Source organism: Sinohyriopsis cumingii, chromosome 19 (assembly GCF_028554795.1).
Source record: "Sinohyriopsis cumingii isolate HCF-2022 chromosome 19, ASM2855479v2, whole genome shotgun sequence".
NCBI lineage: Eukaryota > Metazoa > Mollusca > Bivalvia > Unionida > Unionidae > Sinohyriopsis > Sinohyriopsis cumingii.
Window position 1 is genome coordinate 29,044,440 of NC_142979.1, and position 13,250 is coordinate 29,057,689.

General features: G+C 34.9%; 1 protein-coding gene across 4 annotated transcripts in view; it reads right to left on the reverse strand.

The window, feature by feature from the left end:
• Positions 1 to 13,250, reverse strand: part of LOC149775342 (kinase suppressor of Ras 1-like) — a 120,366-nt gene that overhangs the window by 95,195 nt on the left and 11,921 nt on the right. For all 4 annotated transcript variants that reach the window (XM_089943817.1, XM_089943816.1, XM_089943815.1 and 1 more), the window contains exons 3-4: positions 2,606 to 2,750; positions 1,568 to 1,811 (exon numbers count right to left, since the gene is read on the reverse strand). In XM_089943817.1, coding sequence (XP_089799943.1) covers positions 1,568 to 1,811; positions 2,606 to 2,750 — 389 coding nt within the window. The remainder of the gene's footprint in view (positions 1 to 1,567; positions 1,812 to 2,605; positions 2,751 to 13,250) is intronic.

Below are 13,250 nucleotides of genomic sequence, written 5' to 3' on the forward strand. Positions count from 1 at the left end.
TTTCCGTTTGTCATGCAGGGAATAAGCATTAATTTCTAAATAGTAGTTATTGTTTAACCTGCTCAGGAACAAGTAATAACCAATGAGAATTCAATGTAACATTTAACAGTGTGACACCCTAGTAATGTAGCTTTCAAATCGACCAAAGCAGTTCAACATAGTAACTTCACATAATAGTGGTAATTAAATCAGAGTTAATTACTTTATTATACATGTGGAATACAGTTGGAATGTATAGTATATGCTGAGCATGCGGATGGGTTAAGATAATTAGCATGAAGGGGGGGGGGGGGGCCAAATTATGAACCATGTCACTTTGTTTTAATTTAGAGCTGGTGACTATTCTCAACAGTTTTTTTTCTTCATTTTTACTACTAAAAATGAATGCCTGTTACTGCAGATGCTGTTTCTGAGGAAACTAATTTTAAAGAATAATAAGGCAAACTAATAATAATTATTCACGACTGGTGAAAACAAAAATCTTGCATATGGCAAGTATTGTTTGTATCGATTTTCCTTCGCTTGTATCGATATGTGTATTGTTACAGCAAAGTACTGAAGCATCGATATATTGATGAATGGTTTCACCTCTAATTATCATCCTTGTATCCCACTTGCAAAAAAATAAACACAAAACTTAAACATTGCTGATGCTGCCACTACTGCAGCTGCCAAAGACATGACCTTGTGCTAACAGAACTAAGATAAAAACCAGACAAGATTACAACAATGGCAAAAATAGGATAGTGGCAATCACATTTCCATAATATGGGATTGACCCAAAAGTTTCAATGCAAACACTGGAGTAATATTATGCTGTGAATTAGACTATTATAGTACAATTACAAATGCAGTCTTGATGACCTTTGTAATTCAGATTCAATCAGGTACTTTCAATAACAACTTACAAGTTCACTCTGAAACAGAATCTGCTGACTGAAAGATACTTGACATACAATGGGCAGTTGTTTGCCGGAAAAAATTCTTTTCCAAAACTTGAGGATTTTAAAACACTCCACACACACACACACACACACACACACACACAAGGGTATCAGTGAGGAAGTGCCATCAAAAGATTCCTAAAACCAAACTCCTAAACAACATAAAGTAGGCTTCAAGTATGAACTTTTTTAACAAATAGTTTTTTAAATGAACTGTGCACAAAACTGTAAATAACAACTTAAGTGACTGCTTCTATTCAATATTCAGTGTTACTCATATGTTAATTGTTATTGTATACCTGCAACACAATCATGTCTGTGCAGTGTCTGCTATTTACTTAACATGAAAAACTATTATGCTAGTCGTACACTTGCTAAGGCCACACCATTCAAGTCCAAATGAAGAAATAAACAAAAATAAAGTCCTTAAACTCACAATTATTAAAATCTTGTTTGATGAAGATATTAGGAAATACTTAACTCATCATAAAACCTGACTTGACTTAAAATTTGAAAAATTCAAATCAATCAAATGAATATAAATACAAATTTTACGTAAAATTTTGATGTTCGGAAAAACATAATACTCAAATTTTGGGTATGAGTATGATTCATAAAATTACCTGAAGCGGTCTTGCTGGTAGTGTGAGCGAGGGACTGGTGAGGATGGTGTGCTCTGAGGTGATACTGGCATCTGTTGTGGAGGCAGAGTGTGAGCCTCAGAGGGCAGGGAGGAAGTTGATGGCCGAGAGCCATATTTAGGGGAGTGATCACTATAAGGACTGCTGGCCGCTGACTTGTAGCTGGACCAATGTAGCTCTATATCACTGTCATTAGTTGTGTTATTTCCACCGGACTTCTGCCTCTCTAAGGGGGAATAAAGAACAGGCTTACTTTTCAAATAATTATGTTTTCAATACCAAGAACATGTAATTAAATCTTAGATCTTTGTTCCAACAGTATTGGTTGAAGATTTTGACTACAATAAAGACAAGAAAAACATTAATAATTTTTTCATTTCACTGCAACAATATTAAGTATGTTCTTGCAAACAGGCCCTTGAACATTCAAAATACTTAAGTGCACACATGCACCATGTATCAAAATTAGACTTTGGTGCTCCTTATAAATTCAATGACGGGTGCACCATGCACATGAGAAAAAATGCAGCCATAAAACAAATTAGAAAATTGTGGACTTCAACAACTATTGGAAACAATGAAAGCATTTTCACATTTATATGTTTTATTTGTAAAATCAATAATGCACACTGAATACAATCAACATTTAAACAACAATGATCCTTCGAGTGGTCATCTGTGTTCAGAAAGGCACAATATGGAACAGTTTCACAACACACACACACACACAGAGACAAGGCCATGACATTAATGTCACCTGACTGAAAACTTTGTATGACACAATGCTGAGATTGCATAATACATACCACAATAAAAACCATCAAGTTTTGTCAAATCAACAGTTTTTGTTTCTCAACACCAGACCTACTCAAGAAAAGTCTCAACAATCCAGTCGTTCTTGCCAACATGCATTATGAAGTGATATTACTTTCATGTCAAAAATAGTACAGGGGTTTATAAAATGTCAGACAACTCACATCATCTGTAAAATGATAAATGCACATGAATTTGCTGAATTACCTGTCCACAGTTTGAGGTTCTTGAGGGCAAGTTTGAGACGTTTAGACTCCTCATCAGGACAGTCATACCTCTGCAGGAGATTCATGATTCCATCTTCTGACATGTCCATCAGGTTATAGATGGTGATGTTCCTCTGCATTATGCCCTGCATTAAGAATAACCATATATACTAACATGCACATTATAATAATGCAGTTTATCATTTCTCCACCTATTGCAGAGGGGTAGTTAATCCTCTCTACACTTTGTGTGTAAATACTACGGTGGACATAGCAAGCACCATGCCAAGCTTATCCACTGTTGGGTTGGATGAAGTCAGAGTACATGTATTCAACAACTGAATAACCAATGCATGAAGGATGCCAGGGCTGTCAAAATATTTGTAAATATCTAATGGGTACCACCTATCAATCCTATTAATAGTTACATGGGTACCCAATCAAAAGGAAATTGAATTAAATGTGTACAAACCTGAACATACAATCTATTAAAGGTTGCAACTGAGCAAGTGTCAATTATAAGGCAAGATCAAACAAACACCCTCTGTTGCTTGCCACTGAGCAAGTATCACATTCACGGCTCAATCAACGGTTGTCATTTGAAAGAACGAGCTAAGAGGTTAAGGTCAATCTGACTGAACAAGTACATGTATTAAATTCTCTGCTCAATCAAAAGGGTTGTCAACTTCAAAACAAAAACTGAGTGCTGTCTTTACAAGCCAAAGGCCTACGGGGCCACATGCACTGGCAGATAACTTGGGAAATATCACTTCAAATTAAAACCTAATTTACGGAAAAGGAAATTGGAACTTTAAACTTTCATTACATCAAGCAAAGTAGTTATATAACAAAACACAACTATTAATACAAATACAGGTTGTTAGGACTTGCACCAAGATGGAAGCAATACACTTGCAAGTAAAAACTTATGGTACCGGTAATCAACACTGAAGTACACTTCAGTTTGTGGTGTGGGTAGGTATTATTTAATTTAGCCATATCAAATTATTAAAATCCAAATAACTTAAGAAACAAATATGCTGTATTGCATACTGAAAACCATCAGAAACAGATAAACACTGTGCATACCGCTTATTTCTGAATGGGAAGAGATATGAAAACATAAAATTATTTGAACTGAAAGTATTTGTGTTTAATGCAGAAATCGAGAATTTCCAACATTACTCCCATATTTATCAATATTTTTTTATACATCCTGTCTATAAGTAGGGGCGAATCGATACATCTGTGACGCATACTGATATGATACATAGCCTAAAATATGACATATTATCAATACACATTTGAACTTGATGGTCTTTCCATCTTTAGAAGGTTTGTCAGTGGTAGGTTGTGCCCTTATATGTGGTTTACTGGTTGTATTTCCAATCAGCAGAATATAAAAAGACAGACAGACATAGCATCTATTTATATGCCATTCTCATTAATGATGACATAATAAAAATACTTTCAAACAGACTACCTTTTAGCCGTCAGTGATTTTTATTGAACATATTAGGCCATTTAATGCTTTCCATTTGATCTGATGCAGGAATCATTTTAGCAACCAGACAGAAATTTCAATCAAATAAATACCTTTCTTTCTTAATTTCATTTTTTTCATTCTTATTTATTCAGTTTAGTTTTACTCAATAGTGGTATATAATTTTGTAGCATATGATCCCACAGGGCTAAATTGCTTGAGAAAAGAAACGATAACTGTACTCTACTTTTAAATTGTCTCTATTTTAATGTGGCTTGATTGTCTTCATTTTATACATTTGCTGAAAGGTTGATTGACCAGCATGCCATCTGTTTTTGTCGCTCCTGCACGAACATTAGACTTGTATTTTTGGGCTTAAAATCACCCAAAGGTGTCTCCATTACCACGTTTTCAGCACCAATAATCAGATTTACTTTACAACTTTAAAAATTACTGTCATCAGAGCTATTATCCGCCAATTTTTACTGAACTAAATTGTTGTCTGAAGATGGATCACACTGGGATTCATCCATTTTAGGTTTTCTATGTAGCCCGTATTTGAAATATGCATTTTTAAAACTTCCTTGATGCAAGGTTCAAACTATGATGTAATGCTTGTTCTTGGGCACAATGCATCAATCAAATTTAGCTTACCACTAACAATCATTCATATCAAGCTAAACAACCTAGATGTATAAATAGTTGCCTACCTGAAAAACTGATTTTGCGACAAGCACTACAACAATCTACTGGTGCAACTAATTTTGCAAAAGGCACTTTAAGGGAGAAAGGTAAATAAAAATTATATACTGTGCAGAGTACATTTTCATATGTGTGACTTCAACTAATGAGTTCTCATGCAGCACTGCTCTTCAAGTGCACAAATTCATGCAAGTTTTGTGATTCACATGCACTGGCAGCATCTCTGTTTAAGTACTTTACAGAACAATGACCACTTCTGCAACAAGTTTTCCTGTTGCTTTGCTAACACTTCCTGTTTGTCATGCAGCAAATAAGCTATATTAAATTCTGACTGTTGTTTACTGTTTACCCTGCACCAGAACAAACAGCCACCAATGTGAGTTCAATGTAACATGTGTGACACCAGTAGTGTAGCTGTCAACTTTGACCAAGCAAACAAGATACAAACCAACAAAAACAGATCACATAAAAGTGGTTAATAAACAATGAGTAAATTACATTTGGAATGTCTCCTTTATGCTGAATAAAATGATGGGATAAAATAGTGTGAAATGGGGGTGGGGAGAATTTAACATAACTTTGTGCTAATTTTCAGAAGGCAAGTTAGTGTTGTCAGTAGTCTTTTCCAATTTTACTATAAAAAATGAGCACATGTACCTGCAACATCTATCTCAGATGAAGTTTTAATTTAAAGAATAGCCAGGCCAACAACTAATAACCACTGACTGCTTAAGATTAAAAAAACCTGTATATGGTAAGTATCATTTGTATTGATTCTCCATCTATTGTATCTCTATGTGTATTCATGCATCAATGTATCACTGAATCATTTTACCCTACTTATATGATGATCCCTACTCTGCATGAATAATATTTTCAGTAAAAAAAAAGGTCAACTTATGAGTAAGTATATATGGTAATCGGGTGCCCTATGGCTCATTGTATTACCCAGGTTATTATCAAATGGTGGGTAACTAAGTGGATACCTGTTGGCAGGAGTAAAGGCTACCCATGAAACACTTGAACTTCACAGTGAATCAGAATCAGATACCAAACAAAGAACTGTTTTTATATAGATATGTTTCTTTAGTCATTAAAATGTAATTTAAGAGTTTTGCACATTCAATATATGTTTATTTTGGGCCAGTTGATTTGGCTCTATACCTGATTTCTCTTTGCCTTTATCACCAATGTAAAAATCATTGTGTGTATTACTACTGTAATTAAGATCATTTAGCAATCTACATCAGTATTAGGAGAAAGTGAATTTCACTTTAAAGAACTATGGTTTATTTTTGTTTTACTTTATTTAATAGAAATATAAACTGGCAACTGCTTCAGTGAGAAGAACAGCTATCAGCTCCTCTCTGAGATTCATAAATTTATCACATTTTTTGAAAGGAAAAGTAATCTGCTGACATACGTTCAGCATAGACTGACATAATATGTTATACTGTGTACTGTAACAGGGACCTAGCTAAGACTGACATAATAGGGTACACAGTGTACTGTAACAGGGACATAGCTATGACCGACATAACAGGGTATACAGTGTACTGCAACAGGGACATAGCTATGATGGATATAACAGGGTATACAGTGTACTGTAACAGGGACATAGCTATGACTGACATAACAGGGTATACAGTGTACTGTAACAGGGACACAGCTATGACTGACATAACAGGGTATACAGTGTACTGTAACAGGGACATAGCTATGACAGACATAACAGGGTATACAGTGTACTGTAACAGGGACATAGCTATGACTGACATAACAGGGTATACAGTCTACTGTAACCTGGACCTGGCTTAGACTGACATTATGGATCATATGGTGTACCATAAAAGCTACCTGGCTTTCACTGACTTAAGAGATCATATGGTATACTGTAACAGCGATCTAGCTTAGACTCGCAAGATGGAGCATATGGTATGCTACAATAGAAACCTGGCTTTGACTGGCATATTGGAGCATATGTTGTACTGCAACTGGTATCTGGCTTAGACATAAAATTGGGTATATGGCATACTGTAACTGGGGCCTGGCTTAGACTGATACAATTGGCATATGGCATACTGTAACTGGAGCCTGGCTTAGACTGATATAATAGGGCATATATGGAGTACTCTAACAGCTACTTTACTTTGACATAAGCGAGCATATGGTGTACTGTAACTAGGATATGGCTTTGACTGATATAATTGGGCATACAGCGTTCTGTAATTGGAACAGGATTTGGACAAGGTTTCTCAAACCACCCTGGGGGCATTTTCAATTGCCCAAGGGATGCATCACATTTGTTATCTTTCATGAGATCTTAAGTTTTTCAGGGTTCTTCCTCCACCAGATATACTGGCTGCCATATATAGCCTATGATGTGTTGAAAAAATGGTTTAACACATTAACCCTTGGTGACAAGTTTATGTGGCAGGAGGTAGTAGCCTACTGCCGAGCTCTGTAGCGTCAAGGTCATGAATGATACACTAAAGTTGGTGGTATTACAGAAAGGTAGACAGCTGTAGCTCTACAATGATACAAAATAATCTGGAAGTTCTAGTTGCACTACAAAATACAGAAGGAAAAATCTCATGTTTTGGACCAGATTTATTTCCATACAAAATTTGCCTGTGGTCAGAATCTGATTCTGTGTCCGGATTGTAGACCTTTTGGTCTCAGATCTAAGGCAGAGAGTCATGAACTGCAAACAGAGAGATGAACCTTTGCAAAAAGTATGATAAGACGGACATTTGGAATATAGGGTGCTCTCGATACAAAAATAAAGGGTCCGTTAAGCAACAAAAAAAAAAAGAACTCCAACTTTTACTGTTCTGCTCATGCGCGAGCCATTTAGCCAATGAAAAATGAAGTTTCTAACACAACTAGGCATTAGGTTATTGGAAAATCACCTGGAAGTTGATGTATTAGGATGCATTCAGAAACAGCTTTCAAAATATGTTTATTATTCGAATTCCGGGCAAAAACAACAAAAACCTCCTGGGGTTAATGTGTTAATGGGTGCATTTTGATGATATCACCAAATGTGAATATTCCTTGCATATTTAATCAACACTGCACATAAATTGCAAATTTAGCCATTCCTTGACGATTTGTAAAAATATTCAAAAATCCTTGCTAACAAATTAACCCCTGGTGACGAGTTTACGTGGCAGGAGGTAGTAGCCTACTGCCGAGCTCTGTATTGTCAAGGTCATGTAGGATACACTAAAGTGGGTGGTATTACAGAAAGGTAGACAGATGTAGCTCTACAATGATACCAAAAATAATCTGGAAGTTCTACTTGCACTACAAAATACACAGAGAAAAACCTCATTTTTTGGACCCGATTTTCCCCCACCCAAAATGTGTCTTTCTTGGAAAATCACCTGGAAGTGGATGTATTAGGATGTATTCAGAAACAGCTTTCAATATTATTTCCTACTCGAATTTCAGAAGAAAACGTCAAAAACCTCCAATGGTTAATGTGTTAAGAGGCTGACTGCCCCTTTAGCCTTGAACATGTTTTCTTTCACTGGACATCTTCTAAACAATTCTATAAGCATCAGCTTCTAATACAGCAATTTTGCATGACAAAAATGGCAGATCTTAGCATCTGAGGTACTCTTGTAAAGTCTGTCTGGTGCCATGATCAATTCCACTGAATCTAATGTGAAAACTTAGATCTGGACCAAATCTTGACAAACCAATATCCAGATCTGACCACAATGACATATTTTCTATAAAATAATTTCTACTATTCCCTAAGTCCACAATTTAAGGACATTTCAGAAAGGCTTATAGTCAAATTGAAAGGTTCTCATGGCAGCATGCTTATTGTAAAGTTTGGTGAAAATTCTATTCAGCAGTGTGGAGAAGTCTTTTAAAAGCTTTCCTAGTTTTGTATTAGTCACCGCATTTTATGGATAATGGCATTAATCATATCATTTATGTGGTGCTCTACAGTTTCGTATTTTGCATAGGGTTAGAATTTTCAAGAAAAAGAATTTCCCCAGCATTCCTCATTGGTTATACTGGCTATTTAAAAAAGAAATTGTATATCTTAGGTATAGTTCAAAGAAGCTTTAAATCCCTTGATTTTAGTGTATGATTGATGGGTATAATAGGGTTTATAGAGTATACAGCTTGGCCTTACTCCAGATGTGCGCCTTTCAAAAAAGTGCTAGCTCCACTTGGCCATTTTCACTTCCTAAACTTCAGAGGTAAATTGTATAAAAAGGAGCCAATAAGTTTTTTTTACATTTTATATATTCAGTCATTGCACTTTCAGAAGCTGGTATTGTCTAGCCTGGCAAAATTCATTTTCTCTATTTTAATAGCTGCAACGGATAGTGTACTTTAGACTAATTCAGGCTGATTTTTTTTAGCACAAGGAAGCAGTCATTTTAGTTAGCAGTGTTACTTAGATCATGTACAATTTCCAAAAGTACAAACTCCAAAGAAATATTATCCACATTACATTAATGTAGCATAGAGGTATGCCAACATTCTCTCCACTGTACATATCTGAACTTCACCTTATATACGTCACTCTCTCAACAGTACATAATAACTGGTGAATGCCCCCTTAGAAAAGTCTTCATGCTGGGATGCTCTTTGTCAATTTGACCAAAGAAAATTTTGTTCAGCAGTTTTGGGAAAGAAGCCATTTAAGGTTTTCTATTTCAGTAATGGAAGATGTTTTATGGCAGATTTTTATAATTTGTGCAAACATGGAAGGCCTTTATGTCAGCATGATCTGTGCAAAGTCTGGTTCAAATTGGCATGGTGTTTTTCGAAAGAAGTTAAAAATAGCATTTGTTGACAAAGGCAACCATATCTAATGTTGGATCAAAATTCTACAAAATGTGATAGGTCTTCATGTCATGATGCTAAGATCAGACAAACCTAGTAAAAGCTGTTGAAGTGTTTTTTGAGAAGAAATTTAAATAGCAATTGCTCAAAGACATACAACAGACAATGCACAATACACAATGGATGTTGAGCAATGCCATAATAATAATAATGATAGTAATAATAATAATAATAATAATAATAATAATATTAATAATGAGGACTTTGTATAGGCCTAATCTTTAGAACATTAGACAACATCTATAACATAAAAAACACCATATATAATATTATTACAAAAAACAAACACCATGAAATTAAAAAACATGCTGAAAATATTTAAGGTAGGGAACATTATTAGGTCTTTAAGTTTGTTCTTGCAGTCGAAAAACCTGATTTTCATAATTTGAGAGCAAGACTCTCCCTATATGGTGGAAGAGAAACCATGAAATCTCTTTTACATATTTAGGGCATGTTTAGTAAAGCATGCATTTTATTGGTCAAAGCTGTCACTAGCATCCACTCCTATGAAAATGCTAGCACTCTGGTGACTACTGTATAGAGGTTCACCTTTTAAAATTAATTTTTTTAAATTTCTGAACAAATTCCATGCAGACTAATAATAATATTATTATTATTATTAAGACTGTTTTAAATGTAATGTACAAAGCAAATTGCAATTACAGTAATAGTCAAACCTGTCTACAGCAGCCACCAGTGGGAAAAGGTAAAGTCAGCCTTTGTAGACAGGTGACTACTAAAAGCAGGTTCAGCTCTAAAAGTGGGTTCAAGACAAAATTAATATAATATGAACCCAACAGCATTAGCATATTATTAGTATTGGTATCATAATTTTTATTTCACATGTTTTATTATTAGCTGTAATGGTATGTTACACGGATACATGTATTTATTTAGCAAAAGTCGAGAAAACTACAACTGCATATATGTATTCTCTCTGTCTCTCACTTTTACACAGGCAAACACTTATTTCATCAGGAGAAACAGCTTAATAAAATTACTAACTCGCAGCTTACCTGTCATTGTCTAACACAAGACTGTCTTTTGTTAAGCAGTTGGTATAATTAAGCATGTAAATGTGTTCCTACTTTAACAACTGATGGATTAAATGAAATGAAGCTTCTTGGGGCTATTATCAGTATCAACTAAACCATTAATCCTTGTTTCCTCTTACCCCTCTCAAACCATTTCTGAATTTGGCCATTTATGCTTGGGTGTAGGGTCAGAGTTTATTGCCAATCAAAACATTGGAATTTTGCCGCCATGTAGCCAGATTCATCAAGCAGATAGCACATGTCAATGTGTTAGACACATGTTACAACAAAACCATTGTTGACATGTGCCCTTTTCTTAATGAATCTTACTTTATCCAAGTTAATTTGACAAAGCTGTCGTTGTTCCCAAAATATGTTGAGAATTATCTGTCCTATTGTTACAAACAGTATACTATACTTTTAATATTTTTGAATTTTTGTACAACAACACAAGAATGGCGTTTATTCTTGACATCACATGTCTGCTGGACCAGTGATGTCATTGGACATGTAGGTTGCCAGATTTGTGTGTGACTAGCAATACAGAGTACAAGTTCAAATTTCACCAACACTAGTTTGATCTTGCCTGTCAGCAGATTATAGACAAGAAAACCACAATATTCACAATATCTCCGAAAATAAATCATTTTCCTAATAATTTTGTGCTGGTATGACTCGATGTAACATCATTTAAATTTGCTAGGTCCACTGGTCATTGGCTACCCAATACTGCCACAACAAGTAGGCAGCAAATTCCAACTTCTCAATAGTCAATTGATTCTGACCCTACACCCCAACATATATGTAAAAATATCACCAAACAAAATAAATTTAATTTGCATTCTTGGAATGGTCACTGCTGATCCAGTACCCATTCAAGACCGGATTAAACCACTGCTTGCTTAAGAAACAGGTGGCTACTGACTGCAGAAGACAGGTGACAGCTGATTACATGACATTTATATATGAAATTTTCCAAGGGGAAATTAGAATGGCCATTGTGACCAGGTGACTTCTGGGACACTGGTCTGACTGTATGTTATTCTCTTGTAATTTTAAGTTCCACACAAGATTACTGTATCCTGATCACTTTAATCCATCCTATCAATGAAATCATCAACAGCTTAAAAATGTATATCAATCTTAAGTTTGTTCGTGGAATACAATCAATATCTGGACTAGTCAGTTGCTCAACTTGCCAAGATAAAATGACACGACTTGGGTGAGAAGCTTATGATCAACAGAAAAGTCAAAAGAAGCCAAACATGAATATTCATTGTGACCTATGAACAGAAACTTCACCTGCCTATACAGACATGTTTAAAATTTTGAATAAGCCCCACATTTTAAATGCTGAATGACCCCTGACACTAAGAAAAGGGGTGTGATCTGTATCTCTTCTCAAAGTCACACTTCGTTTCTTTGGAGATTGCTTGAATTCACAGGCAAATAGATGAAGATATCTAACTATATCTGAAATACTGGCACAATTCTGCAGTGATAGCATAACTGAATTTCACACCATCCAACAACGAATTGCTTCAGCAACCTTCTATCCTAATGATAAAACTGCACTGCTTTCAAATTTGATATATTGACACCTGAGTTACAGTCAACTTGGCTGGAGGTAAAAGTACAAGACAGATAAGAAATATTTGCAAATTGACTCACATGATATTCCTTTTTCTATGCAATGCCTTACTCATAAAGCAAAAATTCAGTCTGCACTGATTGAAAATGCAGTGTAGATATCCTATAGCAAATGCTATTGGCAGGGAGAAACCATTGTTTGGTTAGAAAACACCTGGCCACTGACTTCGGAATGTAGGTGACCATTACACATAAGACATTTATATAGGAAATCTGAATGATCACTGTCAACTGGTGACTACCAAGTAAAGTCAAGGTGACTGTTATACATACATAAATACACACAAAATTAATACCATCTAACCTGTTAGTTGTTAGTAATTATATATAAATTTCTTTCATATATTGTTATGTATATTTAACTTATATTGTGTGCAAAACTTTTGTCCATGACTGTAAACTCTAAACAAAATGTTTACTAGCATTTGATTTCAAGGAGAGTCTTATTTACAATTAGTTTTTCCATTGTAGTGTTATGTACATTAGTACAGTAGGTCAATTGAAAATGTGCATCAATAGGGATTTGATATTCATTCCTATTCTATATCAGATCAGTCTGTGGGAATCAAAAAAGGGATCAATTTGCAGTTGTGTTGTTGAAATCTGATGTAATTTGAGAGGAATTATTTAAAATATTCATTGTAATTACTAAAGTGTTCACTGACTTTTGAATCAATATATATTACTTTGCATTTTTGTGAACTCAAAGACATTCTGGATTGCATCATTATGTTATCAGGACATTCAAGATTACCTGAATAAATATGGAACATTCTATATTTTTTTTTATTTTGCGAGAGGACAATATCTGGAATTTAATTTACGATATTGTAAGTATGTCTTGAATTTCACTTTGTACTGTAGGAAAATAAATTTGTTATTGATTTTACTTAAATTGTTGG